General features: G+C 32.4%; 1 protein-coding gene and 2 long non-coding RNA genes across 6 annotated transcripts; 2 read left to right on the top strand and 1 right to left on the bottom strand.

The window, feature by feature from the left end:
* Positions 1 to 884: 884 nt before the first annotated feature.
* LOC124458009 lies at positions 885 to 4,793 on the top strand. 3 transcript variants are annotated; one of them, XM_047008127.1, is made up of 6 exons: positions 886 to 1,016; positions 2,638 to 2,747; positions 3,096 to 3,155; positions 3,302 to 3,421; positions 4,257 to 4,349; positions 4,545 to 4,793. In XM_047008127.1, coding segments are annotated over exons 2-6 (348 nt in total). In that variant the 5' UTR covers positions 886 to 1,016; positions 2,638 to 2,674; the 3' UTR covers positions 4,547 to 4,793. The 3 variants fall into 3 exon arrangements, with proteins under 3 accessions (XP_046864082.1, XP_046864083.1, XP_046864084.1); XM_047008126.1 differs by having other exon boundaries at positions 885 to 1,016; positions 4,257 to 4,793; XM_047008128.1 differs by lacking the exon at positions 4,257 to 4,349 and having other exon boundaries at positions 888 to 1,016.
* An 8,986-nt stretch (positions 4,794 to 13,779) lies between these two features.
* On the top strand, positions 13,780 to 14,721 carry LOC124458092. 2 transcript variants are annotated; one of them, XR_006953002.1, is made up of 3 exons: positions 13,780 to 13,857; positions 14,186 to 14,291; positions 14,472 to 14,721. It is a non-coding gene; the product is annotated as an uncharacterized LOC124458092 (long non-coding RNA). The 2 variants fall into 2 exon arrangements; XR_006953001.1 differs by lacking the exon at positions 13,780 to 13,857 and having other exon boundaries at positions 13,986 to 14,291.
* Positions 14,722 to 16,360: 1,639 nt separating this feature from the next.
* Positions 16,361 to 17,378, bottom strand: LOC124457718. The gene is made up of 2 exons (XR_006952749.1): positions 17,294 to 17,378; positions 16,361 to 16,706 (listed from the first exon to the last, which is right to left on the bottom strand). It is a non-coding gene; the product is annotated as an uncharacterized LOC124457718 (long non-coding RNA).
* Between the last annotated feature and the right edge of the window lie 5,481 nt (positions 17,379 to 22,859).

The following is a 22,859-nucleotide window of genomic DNA, read 5'->3' as shown; positions in this document are numbered from 1 at the left end:
AAATGTTTTGACTTGAGGTGAACAAAGCTGCAATAAATACAGGAAATACGAGTCATACGACCCATGAATTGGGCTATGATATCCTGGAGAAATGCAGATGTCTTGACGTAATGAGATTTTTCAAGCTGTTTGAAGAGTAGCGATACGACAAGATGTGTGTTTCAACCTTTAATTGGCCGGTTATGTTGAGCTAATCGTGCTATCTGTATTTTTAACTATTCTCCGCTTAATTGTCAGCGAATTTCTTTGTTCGCTTTGAAGCAGAGCAGCGTCATGTAAATGTCAATTCATTTTGCTCTGATGCCGAGCTGATGATGTGTCAAAAATAGGGCAAAGCCGATTGCAATACCCAAAATTAGATTTATTGTTGTCACAACGAGTAAATTATCGTCATTATGATGAGGTCAAGTCATCGTGGACAAGTATTATATCATTACTTATGTATATATCAAAACATGTCACTCGTTATATGAAATGTTATTGCAATCTTATTTGCCCAAAATAAATAGTTTTGTGTTTAATTTGCTTTAAGTAAACGAAAGCATAGGCGTCATAAACTGCTGACACTCAAGCATTTGAAATATTTTTCAATGCGTCATTCCCAATTAGACACAAAGCATTTTTATGTCGTCTAAATTCTGTTTGCTTTGTTTGATAAAAAACAAAGGTCATCCGCTTTTTAATTTACTTTTTATCAACACTTCATAGTTCTTAACAAGTGCATAAAATTAAGAGACCGGAGTGGTTTATAGCAATAACTTTATTTAATGGGGGGCATTAAAAAATACCTGAATAATCGTTTTCCGTTGTGTGATTCACTAGCAAATTGCTTGCCTACAATTATTTTGAATGTTCTAATCTTTGTTCCCATGGAAAACGGAGATGCTATTGTACGTCAAAATAGCTATCATCAAAATCCGCGGTGCTTAGTTGTTCTGTTTCATTAAGTCCACACATAACTTAGCTGAAACACGACCAGTTAGGACAAGAGGTCGATAAATAATATTTTTTAAAAGGTATGTGGAAATGATAAATGTTGATACTTCTTGAATAATCAATTGTAAATCTGTATTTCATGATATGTTATTTAGATATTATGACAAATTTGATTGAATACAAAAACGTCAATTTGAATTTCGTAAATTTTCTTTTATTACAACCTCAACATTATGTAAAATATTAACAAACATTAATTTGATGTCTATACTCTAGTCAAATATTTTCCAGCACCTACAAATTATTCAATTTTTCTAATTGAAATGTATTTTGCAAGTTTGTTCGTGAAAATTTCTTCTAAGTCTTAAAAGATTTCAAGAAGCAAAAATCATTTGACAAATTTAACCGCCATTTATGTTATTCTTTTTAACAATACGGTTTTTCAGGTACAGCGATTGTCTCAATCAAAATTATTAACTATATATATAATAAACTGGAAGTGAAATACGAAAGGAAAAGGGGCTCTTATGTTTAAGGAATATGCCGTGTAGCTAAGGAGTCGCATGATCACTAAACTTACCAAACCTAACTTTCGTTACCTAGAGCATTAATGATTTTGACAAAATAGAATACGTTTCTAAATAAGCTTTAATCTAAATGTAAAATTGATAAAATTTCAAAATATAACTTGACGCCCACGAATGAAACACGTCGCAAATTCTTTTTATGCAAAATGTAAATTGTTTTTATTTTGTAGTAGGTTTTAAAATCTCACCAAACCTAACAGATCTAATTGAATTTTTTGTCTCTTAACAAAAAAACAGACGAAAAGGCTTAGTTTTGTGAATGAATGGAGAATTTCATAAAATCAAAACTGTGCATCAATCTGTCGTGTTGATCAAGGGCCGATTACGTGGAGAAATTTTAGTCCAGGCTGAGTTTCAGCCCGGTTGTGTGATTTTATGGCAATTTTAGCGCTGTGTTTAGTCCAGATAGAAATTTAAGAGACTCGTCTGAGGCATGATCGCCAGTGTCATTAATTTGTTGTCGTCATCCGTCATCATAAGCAATAGGTACGCGATTACGCATACGTGAATATTTTCAGCTGTGGTTTCAACTCGGGCTGAAATTGCAGCCCGGGCGTACGCTGAAATTGCAGCCCGGGCGTTACGCTATTTTTATAGAATATTATAACAGGCCCGGGCTGAGATTTTAAGCCGTGCTGAAACTCAGCGTACCTGAAAATATGCGTAATTATGCTGGAAACATCTTCATGATAGCGACGTATATTCTGATTAATTTGTGCTAGTATTCAAAAAGCGAAGATTTAATGTTAGGTAATCATCCTTTACTAATGTTCCAATATTTAGTAGGCGGATTCGGTGTTTTAGCTAGTTAACTCCACATAAGAAAAATACCCAAGCAAATTTATATGATTAAAAGAGTGCTGTTTTGCTATGTTTTTATTCCTAAATCGTTTGAAATCTGTACAATAGAGCAGTTAGTGTGCCAATTGGGAAGACAAAAACTCTTTGTGCTTCCGTAAATTACGAAATTGCTCATGTTTGAAGTTTTAATAATGAAAACGTTTTAAAGAACAAAATCAAAATAACGAAGGAAAAGCTATGTCTAAGGAAGATCGAACGTAGTATTGATATGTTTTGCTAATAGCTGTCGTAATCAAAAAATTATTCTATTTAGAATCGAGTTAACAAAAATACAAAAGCCACCATTTGAAATGGCAAATTATGTGCTGCACCTAGTTCAATTGTTGGCGTCATTATGTGCTGCGCCTAGTTCACTTGTTTATGGTAGGTATAAATTCAATTTTAATGAGAAGAGCGTCAGCTGCAATAACCCATAAACTTTAAATCTAGCATGAGCTGAACTATAAATTATTTTTGATGTAACTTCAAAAATGAGACTTGCTAGATGATACAATATTTTGTTAAATATATCATGCCACAACATATGTTTGATCATCAACTGATCGAAAAATCGACTTCACTTCCTGCGTGTAACATCTTAAATAAAGCACATAGCTCTCTCGTAATGAAACCAACAGTGCATTAAGGGACATACTCTTGTTACTTTTCTTATTAAAAAGTTAGTGGGGTGTAGATTTGACTGTAGTTTTACATTTATATTATATGTTTTAGGTGAATATAAAGCCAAATGGGAGATGAAACTCGATATACGAACATCCTGCCAGGATGGAAGTACGAAGTTCTTCGTTTAATTTGTTTTTTGACAATATGAATATCTTTTAGCATTTTCATACTGTTTTCAGAACATAATCACAACATAAACTAAATTGCAACAAATTGCGAACAGAGAATTAATTGAATTTCTTTAAAACATTCAGCTGCAAAAGACTGTGAAATATTCGCAGTGCGTGAACAACCTGTTCGACAAGTTCGAATAAAGCGTGCAATGGCAATAAGTGGTTCTGCAAGTGGTTCTGGGTTTCAAAACGAAATGACAAGTATGTTTCATCACAAATATTATTGTCAGCAGGTAACGTGCAGTCATCGATTAAATGGCTGCCATAAATTATAGAATCGCTGCGGTGGCAAAATGTCACTGCGAAAAAATCTCACAATAAAAAATGTTGCTAAAACTGAATCAAAATCCTTCGAATACTGTAACGAAAATTGCCTTTAAGCTTTCACTTGCAGTTACAGTTTCTGTATTGTTGTGATACGTATAATGATGAAAGAATACTCAGTTCTTGTTTCATTATTGTAGCATGTTAGACTCATGATGAAGCATAAGATTTCATTGCAGAAGCAAGAAACATAACCTTTATGTTAATCATATGGTTTTCAAGATCGTCTTATTAGAATCGGTGTTTAACTCTTCTTGTTACAGTTACTTTAAATATGTTGTATAAACAAGCATAATTAACTTTCACTCGAGATCTGTAAGGATAAATTTCACTCGAGATCGGTAAGGATAATTTACCTATGGTTATAGATATAATTTAGCTATCACATCTGCTGAGTGCTTGTAGCGTCACTGAAGCAGAAATGTCAAAATCTCAAAATATAATTATCATTATGGTCTAATTAGTGCCAACCAAGTTCTTACATAAGTTTAACGACAACTTGTGTAAGCACTTTAGTTTGCTATAGAGACAAACATTGTCTTTCCATTGCAATCATTTATGTTTATGCTTACAATGAGAAAATTTGCCTTTTACTTTAACAACTAAACGCCTGTAAGGAAGTCAACTAATGTTTATCCATGCATTTTTGCTTTTTATAGGTGATTTACTGATGTTTTGAGTTGTGGTTTATGCTTTTCCTTTTCAATTATAGCAATTTTAAGCTGGGTTGCCAACTTTTGGCTACGTTTATTCTATAACAAAAAAAACTACGATAATGCAAAAGATAGAACATGCACCAGAAAATGTAAGCCTCTAAAAATCAACTTGCCAACTTCAATGTATTTGATCTCATGCATTGAATGCTTTCATTCTGCTGAAAAAGCTCGTCGTTTTGTTAAATTATTATGGTTTTGTTTATGGTTGTTATTTTTCTCCAATTTGACTAATACAATATTTCGATTTTCATCATAAAATTATAATGTAGTAAAGCACTTTTTAGAACATCAATTATAAAGAAGAAACTGGAAATAACTGATACAAAAAACATAAACAGCCAAAAGAGCTAAGAACTGTACAGAACGATGAAAGAGCATCCTTGAACATAATATACTCTATTATCGCTTGTGGACTTGGGGTGCATAGATTTTAAGTAAAAAGAATTGTATTTATTTATGAATTGAAATTCAAATAAGAAAACATGTCAATCGTGGTTTCAATTAAAATACAGAAATTCTCATTTTTGCTTTGACATGATTTGTATGAATTGTTTGTTTGCGCCCAAAAGAAAGACACTTCAATGGAACAATAAAAAGTAAGTTTGTTTGAAAAATTCGGCGGCACTTAAAAAGTTGAAACGTTAGTGTTCATTTTGAAATATATGTTCCTTCATGACATTCACCAATGCCTAATTTTTTAGTTCTTTTTTGTTAGGAAAAAAATTGCCTTTAGCGTTGTTTTAACATTTTGTTTCGTTTTTGGATGCTTCAAATGAGCCATTAAACCTTAAAGTTTATCCTGGTTTTATTGTTTTTTAACGCAGTAAATGCCAATATGCGACGAATTCCAAGAGATGTAGTGTTTTTTATTCATCAAAACAAATCATTCTAAAGTTTTTAAAGTTGGCTCATATTGATGAGTTGACTTATTTTTACCAAATACACAATGTTATTTAACGTTGCTCAAAGAAATATAACCATTAAGGGTTGTTGGAAGGGAATGTAGTGGACGTGATGGAATTTAGTCAATAGTGTTGTGTTTGTAAAAAAGTGATTGAATTATTTCAACATTAATAATACCTTGACTTATCAGCATGAGCAAAGTTAATTTATTAAAAAAAGGGGTGGACAGAAGATGATTTTGTAGAGGGGTTGTAGTTTTTGTAAGATGTAGTTTTAGTCTAGTCAGTCTAGGTTAGATTAGATGTCGTTGGCGCCTTTGTGGGAATCTATGTATTATTCAAATCAGACTTTTTCGTGGGTTTAAGACCCTGCTTATTACTAAAGCCGAAAGGTAACATGTAACAATCTATATCCCATAACAAAGTGACAAACCACGATACATCCTACTGCAGCAAGGCATCAATTACTAATCGTAATCTTGTCGACTGTAATCAGTATAAGCCCTGTTACTCTTCAGCCCGTTTTCCTCTTCCTTGTTGTTGACCTGACTACCACGAGTAAGGAAATTAACTCATTCAGTTGAGCTGAGTCATTATCAAAACAATTGACATATATACAAGTGGATTATCCTTAACAGATAGCAGACGTTGACACCTGACGAGTTGTCTGCCGAAACGCATATAGTGTCTTAAATTTGTATAACAGTTCTTTTCACAAATTTTGGTTTTCTCTTGGGTTTTTTTGTTTTTCTTTGATTTCAGGCCATTTACAATGGCAGTTGCTCTTTTTAAGGCGATATTCAAATTTTCCAAAACGACAAAGTCTATGCTTTATAAGGTAATTAATCTTAGTTAAAATTGAAAATTTTCACTAATAATATTTGTATTTCTTACAAAATTCAAAAGCGAAATAAATTCATTTGTTTTCTGCGCTTGATTAAATTAACCAACAGAGTACTGTATGTGTGTATCAGTATGAATGAACTGAGCAATGTATAAGAAATGCAAATAATACCGAATTGGACTCAATACCAGACACAACTACACAATACTTACAACTAAGTTCATAGGTTGCTTGTACCGCACGCTGAAACGAAATATAATTGTGATATACGTTATCGCCAGAGAGCCGGCATTTTACTAGTATCTTGAATTAAAAGTATTAGTTAAAGTTAGTGAAGATAATTCACAGTAAAATCGATGAGTAGAGCTCGTATTTCGTTCCGCTTGAATAGATAACACAGGCGATATGATGCAAGTCAATTTATTAGGCCACGATACGATTTTTCTGTTTAATATTTCTCAAAATAAGAACAATTTGATAGAAATAAGCCACCGAAGACTCTGTGTTGACTGCAAATGACCTCTGCTTGGATCTTTGAACGCCGACAGACGCTTATAAGTTTTCACACAGCAAACGTACTATATTTGTACTATAATATGTATTGGATTCATGTTCAGTGTCGCATGCGCAGCCGCTACACACAAAAACCTCAATAAACAAATACATCACATCAGCACGATATTCAACTTGTAAATAATTCCATCGTCTAGAAATTCAATACACTCTCACTTAAATAATATAAATATAACTGTAAAGAGATATCATAATCTTTCCTTAACCACTGCCTCCATAAAATAAAATGCTTTTCAAATTATAACTTCACATAAAACTGAACTGCCACTCGGACTTTGGAAAAAAGAAAAACGTAATCACTCATCATTTTGGTCACCTTGTACTCAAAGTTAAATAATTATTTTTTAGGAAAATATTCGTGGTCGCATGACTCTTTTGACATACCCTAGAGCCGCCCTTGAAGATGAACAATACACAAAGCTCAAGATAAAGACTTGTTGAGAGAGAGAGAGAGAGAGAGAGAGAGAGAGAGAGAGAGAGAGATTTTGCTATATATCCATTCTACCTTGCATTGAAATAGACTATCAGGGTCAGAATAAATATTGCTGATTTTATAAAATATCGTGAAAACGATACTGAAACTTTACAGTGCTCAATATCAATAAAGACAGAGCAAAATAACAAAATAATACTAACCATATATGAAGACAATTATGGGGTTTTGCAGCATGATTGACTTGAAAATGAATACCACAAGATCCAATCATGACAAAGAGCGTTAGAAACTCAGAAAAGATTTTATACAGTCATTTAAAAACAGACAAATCACATTTTTTTGTGGAACTTGCTTTTTTCTAACACTGGTCGATAAATGCTTGAACTTAAAATAAATGCTAAAATCTTCTAAAAGCGATGTAAAAGATTTGTAAGGATTAGGAATTTGAGTTTGAATAAAATCCAGCAAATTCATTGCTATAATTTCTGTTGTTGCGTGTAAAGCAATTAACAGCTTAAATGACTTCAAAGCGCGTTCATTCGAATGGAAGAAGAATTCTAAAATAGTTTTTGTTTCTATGGCAGTTGGAAAACACTCCCACATGAAGCTGTTTTGGACATTTCTCATTCGTCACGACGTATCAAGAATAAACTTGAAGAACAGAATAAGGAAAAAGTAAGGGATTATTTTTTATAAATTTCTACCTAAAATCGAATTTGAAAGAGAGCAATAAATATTAATAAATATGTTTATGTAGTTTTATAAAAACCTATATGCATAGTCCATTAACTCCTCTAAACTTAAACCATAAAGAAAAATCTAAAACTAAAAAATCTATTGAGTAGCTATCAATTTGAAAATAACCTTCACAAAGATGTAGAAAACCATTCCATAATGATAATATGATAATATATCACTACGCTTGTCTTTCAACTCTATTTATTCCATTTGAAATAATGAACCGGCAGCTTTGAAGATTTAGCATCAATTTGGGTAAATAATATCTAAATGTTAAATATATATAGAAATTATCAGTGACGTTTAAGCGTTAAATCTTACATGGAATATATTTGCACTTTGAAAATGTCATACATAAAAATTCCAATCACTCTTTGTTCCGATATCGTCAAAGCTGTAGAACTTTCTTTATTGACATGGGTATGCGATAATTGCACAAATGACACAAACGACTGTAAAATTGACATATTATTAAGATTAAAAAACTACGTATTGCGAATGCGTAGTTTTTTCTCCAAACAATCTAATTTTTGCAAATAAAAATTAAAATTCAGCCCTTTAAAAGCAATGGAAAGTGATATGAATTAATTTTGTCTAGCGCAAGAAAAATAAAAGCCTGATAATGCTGCGATCGGTTACTCGACATAAAATGCTTCAGCTCGTAGTCTTGTTTATATGGTGGTCGCTAATTGCTGGTAGGTATACAAAAATTTAACTTGGTTTGTTCGTATTCTCACGCAAAACTTTGCAGTTGCATATATCTGTCACATGATATAAATAAATTATATTTACTACCAAATTAAAATTTTAAGTGCAGATTTATAGATAATATAAGCGGTAGAAAGATGTGTGCATAATTTAGTCACATACATGATCGAGCGCCATAATGCAGTCCGTAGTTGGCAAGATGATATAATCAATCAAATTTGATTTATATTTTAATGTAAAACTTGAATGATTTTTTAGAATTTGAATGAAATTTAAAAAAGGTTAACTACATTTCATAAAAGTTGTTACAAGTTTGCCTTGCTTGTAAAAGAAAATAGATATATTAAAAGCAAAACAGTTTCTTATCAAACACTAGACTGTTTTAGGGGCTGATTATATGGACCAAGTTGTACTGTGTAACCGATTACCTAAATGAGACAGTTTTACTGATACTGCACCATTTTAATAAACCCTATTAACAGCTACAATAGGATTAGATGGTAAACGAGTCAACTCGCTTTGCCTGAACATCGGTTGTACAGTTGGGACGGTATTTGCCCCAATCACTCACATAATTGCAATTTGACGAGTTGTCTCCGCTGAACGATGTGGAATTTTAATGTAACCACGAGCATTTGATATGACACCGTAAATGTGCTAAAATATGGAGGAAAATATGAATAAATCGTTCCAAAAATCTGATGCTAAAGTAGAGGGGCATACGTGCAATTCACAAAACAAATACGTAGTGCAAAACTAAACATTCTAATGCAAAAACGTTTTGTCTCTTGCACGCAAAATAAGTTTGGTATTCAGTAATAATAAATACAAAATAAATTGATTCACGAAGCAAAATGAAATTTTATACTAATGAAAAGAAATGTCTTCAATGCAAAAAATATTCGCAATGCAAAAAAATGTAGAAATTAAAGGTGACTTACTTGTAAGTTGAAGTTTGATTTTAATTCTATGAGGTAATGGACAAGGAAACTAAGCAGTCATATTAAATATGCGCATGCAGATCTGGGAATCTGTTTTAAACGCAACGAGTGATTTCAACGAGTGATTTCAGTTGTTTATTGGAACTATTCATGTTGACGGTATTTGTTGGAGTCTGATCACAAACTTCCTGGACTACTATGTAAATTCTGATTAATTATTCCATGTGCTTCTCATCTACTACTCTGTAACATGCCGTGTGTTAAACTGTTATTGTATTGAATCCGTGTAATTATCCTCCATCATGTCAAGAGACGCACCGTCAACTGTATTATTATGACATTTAATATTTCCACTTTGTCGACTACATTAGCCAGCACTACTGATATCGATTTTCCTGTTGTCACTTCATTCCTACCTCTTGGCTCGTCTTCCAATAACCATATTTCAAATTCGTCATCAGGTGTGCTTATCTTTTATCTTTCGTTGTTAATTTATTCGGTTTAAGAAAACTAACAACCGTTCGCTCGAAAACTACGCAGGCAACTGAGTCATCGATTACGTGCGCGTGACATCGTCCAATGACGAAATATAATTAACAGCAAGCCATCATTGATTTCTATTAACCTAACTGGATGTACAAAGGGGGCTGGAACCGGCTATCAAAAACATTGATGCCACAAGGAAATTTTGGATGAAAAGCTTCCACTTGAAAAATTATTTTTATTATTCACTCCCTCCTGATTCATTATAATAATAGTTATTCCAAGATTGCTATTGCTATTGTGTTTGTAAATAAGTGAGTTATAACTATTTATCAATGATTTTACACATGGATAGTGACAGTGTTACAATAATTTAAAAATAGAAAATTATAATTACAAGGTTTGAAATATTTTAAATTACTAATGTTATAATGATAGACTGTTAACTTGATTATAGTCACATTATTTTGTCGAGATTTTATGCAGAAAGAACAAAACTTCCATGCGGAGCTTTTCTAGGTTTGTCTTTGTAATAAGCAAGGGTGCAAGTTGAGAGCTTTGCAACATGTATTTTCTTCTTGTTATCGGCATTCAGCGAGAAAATATTAGTAATTCAAAAGTCACAACTACATGAATACTTACTTACACTTCTTGAAAGAATTTCTTTAGCACTTCAAAGTACATCTTTCTGAACTTGTTATGTTATCAGCAAGTAAACACCATGTACAATACCATAAAGACAAGACGTTGCTGTCTCCCTCAGCAAGTTGACATGCACAATTTGTGGGGAGAACAACTGTGGAGGGAGTCGCAGCTGTTTGCAACTGCTTTGAGAAAGTTCTTCTGCAAAATATTTTTAAACATGCAAATAACTCCAACATATTGTTGGCCGGTCTAATACAGTAAAATATCACCTGTTTCGACTTTCGGCACAAAATTATCCAGGGTCCAATTTTACGATCACATTAAATCGCAATCTATGCACTTCTATTAACGAGATTATGCGGAGTTGGCAGTTTTTTACAACACCTTTACGCGGTTGTTATGCTAAGTAACACACGAAATATCATTTTTTAAGGCATAAGTTTTTGTATCGCTTAACAAAGCTGGTATTTTTGTAAGGGTACTCTACACATAATATGATTGTTGGAAATTGATTAAGTGTAAAGACAATTTTTGATAGTCAGATCAGAACGGTAACGGCAGTAGTTATGCAAGGTGAACCGTAATGAAAGAGAAGAAATACATCAAAGGTGAATCAGGAAAAAACTCATGCTCTGTCATGACATAACAATGTCATTTGCATAAATAAAAAAATGAGGGGTTTTGGTGTTCTGAAGGAAAGACTAGTGCATGAAGTTGCAATTCTTATGTAAAAAAAGAGCTCAATTTAATCACGATCAAACATATATTTAATTTGTTAAAGATTTCTCATGTTGTATATAGAGTATACAGAGCATTTTGCCATTTCCTTTCATTAAGTATCAACTTCTGCTTCTTATCCTAGTAAAACGTAGCTACTTACATACATAAATTAATAAAGAGTGAAAGACTCTAATCTGAGCTGCTTAGTACGTGATACAACGAATTTTAAGGGGAATGCTTTGTTTTGTATTTATACTAGACCATTTCTAATCTGTTGACAGAGATATGCTTCGCAGAAAGCGTTTTCAAATGTTAAAATAAGCTTGAGCAAATACTTTTGAGAAAACCCAGCACATGTAAAGGACTGTTACATATTTTAAAAACATTGCAATTATTTGTTAGTTCACTTTATTGCATTAAATAACTGATAAGTTATATTGTGCAAATGCAACTATATAGAGCCTTTCTTTCATATATAAATACATAGACAAAAGTTAAAAATGGACACCTTTCCAATGATGGAATAAATCCTAATAAACTGTTCATAATTTGCATATGGGATTGTACACAGTCAGTTTTGAAAAATAAATATTTGTTGTAACCACAACATGATTAATACAACACAAGAAAGAGTAGTCATATTGAAGTTTCTCTTTGAACTTTGAATTCTGATATATGATCCACTCGACTGTTTAGCGCCACGAGCTGTTATTCCAAAACATGTTTTTACAAGCCAATTTAAATTTATTTTAGATAGTGGAGAAGTCTTTCAAAATAATCTTCAATGGAAGAAGACATCACAGTTGCAAATCTCTTGCAGTAATGAAGGTACGTATGTATACAAACAAAGTAATTTAATTTAGAAGACAATGCAGCACAACTTTTTTACAATGTTAAATAAAGCTTTGATGAAAGTTGATGTGATCAACAAGATGGACAACACTCAAAATTTTGTCATCCGCGCTTTCTAAAAAACCAAGAAATGTTATCTGTCTATATATAGCATTAAAATTCTGTCGCAATTTAATAAAACGCAATTTATTAACGCCAACACAGAAAAATCTCATGTAGAATATAAAAGTTTTGATTCTTAAAACTTTCAAAAAAAGTGTTTTTACATTCTGCTTCTAAAAACGTAGACGCTATATTGTGATACAGAGGTTCAGGGTGAAACATACCCAAAGGTTTGTAGTTGGGATTATTTTGGATATAGGACAACTTCTTTCTAACGTTCCGAAACTATAAATAACTTTGATTTACTTAGTTGGATCTGACTGCAACATATTTGCCCTTCGTGAGACTCCTGATGAAGAGATCCGAATAAAGCGGGCGTTGTCGAGTGGTGACATTACTAATGACTTTGAAGGAAGCGCAAGTAAGTACTTCAAAAATTGACTTCCTACTAGCTAGGTTAAAAAAGCTGTAAAACAGTACTCAATTATATTTTGAATAAGTATCCTATAGGATACTTATACTCAAGTTGAACGTCAATGGGTTACATTTTAAACTACAATCTATGCAACATCAGACGTACAACTAAAACTGACGAAGATAAGATAAAAATCATACTACCTTCTCTCATATTAGAGAATGTGGTTGAAGCAATGTTACGTTGTAACCTAGCGCTCAAAAATCTCACCCATCTAAAAAAATGAGAATTCAAATTCGAATTTTCGTATTGCCTGAATGAAATGTTTGAATTGTATGAAAAAGTTGCATTAAATTTCCTTGTGTTGAAATGAAATATCAAGCAGCTGTGGTGGCAAAATGTCACAATCAACGCTAATGCTCTAGCTATATTACTGCAGGTATAACTGTAAAAATGAAAAAATAACTACATTGCCAAAATCTCTCTTTTAGCAAGAGCATAAACTTTAAGAGGAACCTGAAAGCCTTCTAGGAAATTGTTGAACAACCTGAGACAACTACAACTGGCAGTTTCACTGCGTTGTCAACAATATAAAGTGTAGTTTAACGCAATTGTTGCGAATGTTACCTTTACATTAATTAAGCAAAACTCGCTCACGGTGCATCTTTTGTGGAAAGGAACCCTCACAAGAGCATTTTGCTATGTATCTTGTCGCATGCGTTGTGGTGCATGACTTTGACAAAGATTTTGTTGCACGTACGACATCGTGTTGTATTTAACTAAGACTCGTTCACGACACGGATTAAAGCGATTGCTTGGGTAATTGCGTGAGTAACATCGTTTATGCATGTAAAGAAGACCTCTGCATAAAAATGAAAACTTAACTCCAGCCCAAATTACTTAATTATAAATAAATACAGTTGTTTATACACGCAACATATATTTTAATCTTTCATAAAGACGTTTAGATTGAGCTCAGTTCGGCCTGTATTCATTTGTTCTATCCAGAAGTTAGAAATATGAACAAAAATAAAAGCAATATATATTTCATTTTTTTGCTAGTTCAAAAGGTAGGTTTTTAAAATTGTTTCTTCTTTAAGACATGAACTTATGCAAATTTTCATGGAAGATTTATATTTTTCAGAATGAAAAGCCGAGAGGGAAAAATCATATTGACTTACCGTAACTATGCAGATGATTGAAAAAGAATTGACATATGACTTAAATAAGAGCATGCAGTAAGATTATGTTTTTTGAGAAGCTAAAATTAAGCCCTGTTTCAAACGTCGAACTCTACATGCGCCGATTGCATTAAAGACGAAAGGAAAGAAGATCAACTTTTTCATCATATTTTGTTTTAAATGCATTCAGGTCATGTAAAGTTTGAAACGGGCGCAGTTCCTTTGGTGAACTGAACTGGACCTAGTCCATATAAGATAATCCAATTCATTCTAAACTTTGTCTTTAGTTCATATTCGACTTGATGCAATAAATGCTTTGCGGGTTCACCGCATGGTAAGAAACTGCACAGTTTTTCATATTTATGTTTAGTTTCATTACGTTTAGAGAAAAATGCTGGTTTCACCTGTTGATAAATATCATTAAAATCAAAAGTTTTTTTGGGCGTTGTAAAGATGACATCATGCCGTTCAGCAAGTTACAATTGCAGTGGGTAAGCGTTTTGTGAAAACATGAGCAAATTTTGAATATTATATGCATGACTTTATATGTATTTATCTCAATAAATATATATTTATTGTGATAATCTATTTTTGGCTTTACTCCTGAACATTGTCCATGTTATTGGTAAGTCCATCTACCTTTGAAAAACATTTATCTTGTTTGTTTAAAGGGACCATATCTTGTTGTTAACAGTGTGAGAATATAAAATAGATTAATTTATGGAACTTGTAATGTCTAATGTTGACAATATCGGAGAACGGCTATCATTTGACGCTATTATTATGACATATATTATAAAAAAGTATAAATACTTAATATTGTTTCCTGTCTGCATGATATGAAAATAGTGTTTACATCGAATTAACTGTCTGTAAACTCTTTTTGACATAACAAATAATAAAACACTATATTACTTTAAACAACTTAGAACATTTCAGATTGCACAAACAGCATTTGTAGAAATATTATAATTGTGTGCTTTTATATTCTCTTAAGAACATTAAAAGATGGTTATACAAGCAAATATATGTTCTCATGTACATTCCGCATGTTATTGCTCTTGAAAAACTATAGTCGTTCTTATTCATGTTAGAAATTTTTCATTCATGTTAGAAATTTTTCATTCACGTTAGAATTTGAATAAAATGCCAGCCACTAACTTGCGGACTGGCTACGCCACTACTGTCACGTATCCTATTTTCTGTACGTGCATGGTAGAAACTACTCTTAATTACGTTATGAATCACTTGCACACTAATTTAAAAATCTAGCTTCCATGCATTCAACATTGTACTTTATATTCAAGATTAGCATTTCAACGACACTCAGTGGCGTAGCTAGCGGTCCTGCTCTGCCTGCCCAGCAGTACTAAAAATTGTCCTAAAATAAAACACTGTAAATTTTAAGGATATTTCTTAAGAGTTTTACCAATCGTTCATTTTTCCGCACTTTTGAAGAATTGTATTTGTAAATTTTCCTCGTTCATATTACATTTCCAGTTGTTACCTAGTAACAAAACCATATTCCCGCTTTGCATGAAATCACGCACTTCGTTTCACTCCGGCAATTCGAAATAAGCAGGAATGGCTATAATAAATACTAGTAAAAATGATGCGTTTCAATTGGACAATGTTCGGTGGCCCGTACGTGCAATTCAAAAAATATATATACTGTGCAAACAGAGAAGTAACTAGAATGTTAATTGGGGGGTGCATATTCATATATTCCGTTGTGCTCTACTGATTTCTTTTGAAAGTGATTTCAATTTGCTCAGACATTTTCTAACAAGTTATACATATATGTAAACAAGAAACAGAAGAATGTTGCCTTGCTGACTGTTTGCTGACTGCATTGATGAATGGTGGCATATTTAGCAAATTATGATGAACACACAACAAGCCTTTATTCATATGTAATGTTTATCTTTCTCAAAAAAATTAGTAACAACATTTGGCTCCTTGTAGTTAGTAGGACCAATTGCTAAAATTTGTGGTTGCGGAGGTGGAAAGACTTGAACCATTTTCTTCTGGCTGACTTTATTCTTTGCAACATTTTTGGAATACTCAACCAGCATAGAATAAAGGTCGTTGTCACAATTTCCAGATGAACAGGTTAGAAGGGAACTGAAGAAAAGCTTTCTAAATGCTTGCATAAATTGGGTTGGAATGGGGTTATCACTATTGCCTCCCTGGCAACGAATAGTACCAAAAATAGAAAATGTACAACTTTATATTCTCGAATCAAAAAGTTGCAGTAGAGATGCACACGTGAGAATGATCCACAGCAAACCCAATATACAATGGTTTGGGCGATTTGAGAATTGAATAACATTGGAAACTTATTTTGATAAAGACATTTCTGAGTGAAAAATATGTACAGAATAACAGCAATATAATAAATATCATATTTTCTTAATGGTACAAGGCTAAAAACATGTCTTTGTCATTAAAGATTTACATGGTGCACAAAAATCTTTATCACAAAACAATTTAAATTTAGAATGTTTGCATTTCATGCAATAGAATATACAGAATAAAATACAGCAATTCAGTACACATATTTACATTTAAAAAATTTAATGACAAATTTATTAAGAGATGGATATAAGAGAGGGGTGTGCAGCCCTCCTAGCTTAAGCTAGATGGGGGTGCAGAAGAAATGCTAATTTCTCAATAAATATTGGTATACTAAACAATTAAGCTGAAGAAATTGTGATCAATGTTTAATAGAGCACCCTTACAAAAACCACCCAATCATAATAAAAACGTAATAGAATTTAACAAACAAAGTTTAACATGCTACTGCAACAAGTAGCCACTAAAATCTAATCCAACATACTAAAACTACATAACACAAGACACTTGCAACATAATCCTCACTTGAGAACTGAATGCCAAAATAACAACTAGAGAAAAATATCAGAAAATCAATCATAACTATTGGTAATAAATTTAATAGAGCACAAATCACAGCTAGGCAAAATGTATAAATAAGGCAAACAGAGTGTATACCTCACTAAAACTACATTTGGTATTAAAAATGCCCAACTATTAACATATTAACATTTCACTCATGCTTAAAATGATAAACAAACCCTCCATGGTTTGAAACCGAATGTTGCAAATTATTATCAGTTATAATTCACACACAAGCATCATGAATCATTATTGGATTACTTGGTTAGCTGGTTGATTAACTTGATTTATAGTTTAGCAAGTTGGCAAGTTTCAACCTGAAATATTACAGCGTTGGTACAAGTAATACTCTGACAAGTTTGTGTTTTAAATAATACATTTATAATAACACCTCAAATGTTTGAAATTTATAATTCAGAATGGACGAAAACGCAAGAGATTTTACTTCTGGACTTCTATTCACCTAACTTACTGACAACTCCATAGCAGTAAAATAAACACCCTACATTGAAACATGTAATTTTTACCAATAAAAAACCTTTACGGACTTGCCAGCAATTAAATAATGGTCTCTCACCTTATTTCTTTCACGTTTCGTCACAAAATTCCATGATCTTCCAAAACAGTTTGCGTTTTAGGCGATTATTATCACAAAATCGCACTTTTCCAATATTATTTTATAGTACGCCAGCGTCAAGTTACTGGCCAGAGTAATGGCGGGCCTAACGCATGCGCACAGAAAATATGCCACGCGTTTCACCGGCGAGTTGCCTTTCTATATATTCTCTATTCTATGGAAGAAGGATTAATTTTTGTTAAATAAAAAACAGTAATAGCCAGTTACCGAAAGCCGTGCAAGTCGTAGAACGATGTAAGAACAATGCTTGTTTATGTCAACTAATACGTCACTCTTTCCCAGTTCCCAAACTTAAACAATCTCATGGCGTTTTAGAAATGGTCATCGAATATCGTGTTTTTACCGATTATAACCCTAAATATCTTTTGAAATATTTTCCAGGAGACTTTGAAACTTGGTACGTCTTGTTTTCACGCTATCGGCATTACAATAAAATAAAGTTGTCTTCTAGCTTGCATTTGTCCTTTAAAGGCTTCACCAAAATTTTATCAGGGTGCACCTTCTGACGTTTCAAGAATGAAGGAAATACTATCCAGGCAACTCCATTATTCACCGTATTTCCTTTGAGCCATATTGCCATGGCTTCTTTAAGCGAATGTCATCTGATAGTCCTTCAACATGAAAAGGAACGCGAGAAACAGTCACACCTTTTGCTTCACCTTTATGAAAAATGCTCACTGACAAGAACTAACAATCATGATGTCTTGACAACTTGACTGTAACAAGGGTAATTTTTTACAAAATTACTCACAGGAAATATTTTTGTATCTTCCATAAACTTTTTATTCAAAAACAGAAGGATTTATTATTGCAGGCGAATCAAAAAAGGTGAACACTACTATTCAGGAATATACAGGCAACCTTTACAACTGTTATTAACACAATTTTATTGTTTTCAAAACTATTTAACAAAAAAATTTTTCAAAATATAATTTTTAAACTTGCAGCCATAGAGTGAAATGTTTTATTCAGGCCCCGTAGTGGTTAAAAATGTACCTGTATGGTTACGTCACTCTCATTGGTGAAGTCCAGTGTCGAAGAATAAATAAAAAATGAACTTACTTTACTTCATGTTTAAGAGCATTCTTACATCTTCAAGAGTTCATTTCTGTTTTCCTTGGTCTACATCTACAAAATATAGCACACAAATTTTTTTTAGCTGTACAAACTACAATTTTATTCCAAAAGCTTGTTTCGTGATTTTTCACTCTTTATAGAGAATTTAATGAAAAGTGAGAAATCATGAAGCAGGCTTGTCACTTTAAAATTATAGTTTGTGCATTTTTGTTAAAAAGAGTGCTCAATATTTTTATAGATTGAGCAAAGTATAAAAATATAAAGTAAAATTATTATATGAAACGATCAACTAAACTGTCATTCACCTGGTTATTGCCCAAAGGCATGAAACACAGTTTAGCGAATGGTTTCAAGATATTATATATTATAAATTTTCAATTTCACACATACTTTAAACTTCATATTTCCATTAAATATAGCTTGTTATTAATAAATCATTTCTCCATAACCTTTTGAAACAGTTCAACTGATACATTCCACACAACCAGAATAGAAAAAAAATTTCTTGCAAGAAGACGTTCAAGTCACTATCATGTCAAAAGAAAAACAAGTTTGCAATAAGAAAAAACTTTATCTGGTAATCACTGCATGTTTGCACAAAAAATACATGCTCAAAAATAAGAGTTTTACTCAGCATAACACTTCCAGATATGCATGCAATGTTAAGGCAATATAAACTTCCTTTATCAGACTACCATTAATTATGTACATTTCCAAAGACTAAAGTCTCACCAATCAATGGCCTATTCTAATTTATTCTAATTACTTAATGCCACCTCTGCTCTACACAATGAATTTATTAAAACGACTATTACCTCCTTATCTAAAAGTTTTATATGCTGATCAACCAATTTTATTCTTTAAGCATCATCTAATGTTGCTGGGTTGTTTTTCATGTCATTAGATTTCTGTATATATTTATTTTCCTCAGATTCTCCAAGACCAATCCATTTGACAGAAGCCAATTTATTTTTTTTCACTCAGGTGAGATAGCCTCTTTACGTCATCTGCAATAATGCATAAATTTGTCAAAGATTTCATCATAGCAAATTCTTGATGGGTAACATTCTTTAAACCATTAATGATGATACTGATTTTAATATTTTATTTGCCTGATTTAAAAAATTCTGAGCAAAATAGATAATATCCACTCAACCCCAGAATCTCTGTGGTTGTTTTGGGGTGGATTACATGAGGGTGACTCTGAATTATTAGATTGACTTTTTCTTTTGCAGAAACAACTTTGTTGCCAATCCATTTCCGAAAAAGCATAACTTCAGTTATGAAAAAGCTGTTGAAAACATGCAGCATCAGCCAAATTTTGTGAAAAAGTTACTGACATCACAACATCAAGTGTTACAATAATACTGCAACAGTTTCTAAGTTTTACAGCCTATAATTCTGCTCATAACGGATGTCTATTGTATATCGCAATACATAAACAATCAAACAATAGAACAATCAAAACAAGTTTTTACAATTTACAAATGTTTCTATAAGAATGTGCTCTTCGAAAAAAAGGAAAGTTTAAAGTAGAACTTCATACAAATTACTCTGTAGTAGAAATACAAATTTAAGGATGTGATTGAGATAAGTATGGCTTAGATTTCATAGCGCTGGTTTCATTGTTAGTTTATCGCATAAAGAACAATTTTTAAAAGACAGCAGACGACTAAAGAAAAGGTCTTTCTCACCTTGACCTTGTCCACAGACAAGACGTTTCTACGAAAGCTGTTTTTATTTCCTCAAAGCAAATTGTAGATTTCACGCCATTCTCAAAATAGTAATTACGAGCATTAATTTGCTCTCTTGAAAGTTTATTATATTTTTCAGGTCTGTTGTTCATTGCATTTAAACAATTCCTTTGTACAGATTATTGGTGTATGTTTGGGAACAATCTCAGACATTATTATCCTAATGTATAGAATAGTGTACAACAAATTCATACCGCATCCATACATAAATAGCACAGAAGGCAATCTGATGTATATATATACAAATACGTATAAACATTGTGCAATCTAATTCACATTATGCTCATGTTCAAGTAATGTAATGTATAATGTATTATATGTACAAATTACTTGTAATATAAGAAACATAAGAAACGTCACGTAAACCTCACTGTTTTCCCTACTATTTAAGGGCATGTATTGGAGGCTCCATAAATGTTCTTCCAAAATACTTTCCACAATCCTTATTGACTGATTATAGTGATTATATTCAATGGCCTTCCTGACTTTTTATTGGTTGTGTAGAACATGTACACCATGCTTCATTGCACATTTATAATTAATCCCTGAAGATTAAATATAATTTCCCATTTTTCACAAGCAATAAGAATATGTATATATACACGTTTTCTCAACCAATTCTTTAAAGAATTAAAGCCAAAGGTGAAAATTCAAAAAATGTTGCTTTTAGACGATTATGCATGTCAACTTTGTAATAAAGACTGATTTAACTTTGAGATCTCCAAGGATAAGGTTTTCCATACCTTTCTTACATACAGTGCAAAGAAGGAGTTGTGATATAAACGAGTAAATAACATCAATAGGAAGTCTACTACAACTTTTTCTTGCCATGAAAAGAAACTATTCATTCGTGTGAGGGAGCAGTGTTTTATTAAAAGCCTTATTAAATCTATAACTTTGCATGAAACTCTATGAATACAAAGAAAAAAACATGATAAGAACATATCATTGACGAAGGAAAATCGATATTAAGGAAAGCTCATTTTATATGTGGATGGTACAATCTGCTGAGAACATTGAATTTCGAAGAAGCTTCACTCTTTATCTCATGCGTTCATTGGCGTTTTCTATAGGCCATTGGGCTGCCCATTTGTCCAAAAGCAAAATTTAAACACAAATTTTGTCAAGCATCTGATGAAAATATAAACTTAGAATATAGTGTGTAAGGTATTTGCATACGATGATTGAATGCTACTTGAGATAGAGTAGTTAGTGGGATTTGATAAGTTCGTCCAACTTAATTTCTCTTAGAATATTGTCCTCAAAGCTCAGCAATGAAAAATGACCGAGTTTACCGTGATTCATTGTCATACGTAGTCTGTTTGTCATCAACTGAAACTGACCTGACGAGTAAACAAAATGTTTTTCTTTATTGTATTAAGCAACTTTGTTTAATTTTCGTCTGAATAATGTGGGGGCACTTGCTTGTGCATGCCCTTTGGGCAGCTGCCATCACTGTCTTGAGGCCTATTTCAAAAGGCAGCCATGTAGACTTTTTGATGAAGGGGCATATAAACCTGATAATCAAACTGATAGGTTTGTCAAGAACCATGATTTTTATACTCCTATCTTTTATGATATTTGCATGTTCTAATTTCTTCTTTATAATACCTTATGGCTTTTATTTATATACCAGTGATCACGCGATAGTTAGATGTGCTTTGTGAGACAGTTTGGGAATTCACCTGGAGCGAGATCACAGAAAAATGCCAAGTTACCTAAGGGGATACCAAACCATGTCTATAATTTCCCAGAAGCATATAATGTCAAAGAATATGGTATTATAAACTGGTGCAAAGTAGTATAAATTGTTTTCTTACTTTATTTCTTAACCTAAGTACTTACATATTAGTCTGTATAATGAGGTCTAGCTATTTCCAAAGAATTACTTGATGAGGTTACAGAGGCATCGGGGGTGTTTAATCATGATGATGATTACTTACAAATAGATGAAAGAAAAAGATGTGAAGCTATTATTCCAGATGTTTCACAAGTCAAAAGTAAACATGCTGATGACGAATTTTTGTTTTTAAAAGCACATTGCACTTGAGCTGAAATGCAGGTTAAAATTAGCCAAAATAAGTTAGCCAAAACAACATTGAAGTACATGTGTTGAAGCCTGTGTAAGTCTCTTCAAGGCAGATTTATATGGTAAAATACTTATATTGAACAAAAAACTGGAGAGTGACATTCGTTTCACTAGGTATTACAAGAATGTTTTTAGAGTTATACATAGTATACTACATAATCCATCAAATTTTACTTTGACAATTGCTAAAATAACTATCATTGCTCTAACAATACAATGCTACTCTCTTAAAGTTGTTATATCAACTGCCAAATAGTATTTAAGTATAAGTTTACGAACGTATTTGTAGTTTTATCATTTGTTACACAGAGATGTGAAAAGATCCAACCAATGGCTGAGATCTAACTATTGATTGCCAAAGTATGCATTACAAAATGCCTACTTATACAATGTACCAATGCCAAACTTTTTATGGAGAGTGAAATTCTTGCTGGAACAAGACTTTCAGAAAGCTTATTCATAATTTTTTCACTTTCTATGTATCTGGATAGCCAGCATAAAGTAACAAGATGGCAAATTGCTATCCATGGTTGTGTAGATGGATACTCTATTCTTGTTTGTTAACATAGGTGTGGTCCTCAACCAG

Source organism: Xenia sp. Carnegie-2017, unplaced genomic scaffold, assembly GCF_021976095.1.
Source record: "Xenia sp. Carnegie-2017 unplaced genomic scaffold, XeniaSp_v1 HiC_scaffold_6, whole genome shotgun sequence".
Classification (NCBI taxonomy): Eukaryota; Metazoa; Cnidaria; class Anthozoa; order Malacalcyonacea; family Xeniidae; genus Xenia; species Xenia sp. Carnegie-2017.
The sequence above is the reverse complement of the archived record's forward strand: the minus strand, read 5'-3'. Positions and strand labels throughout refer to the sequence as shown.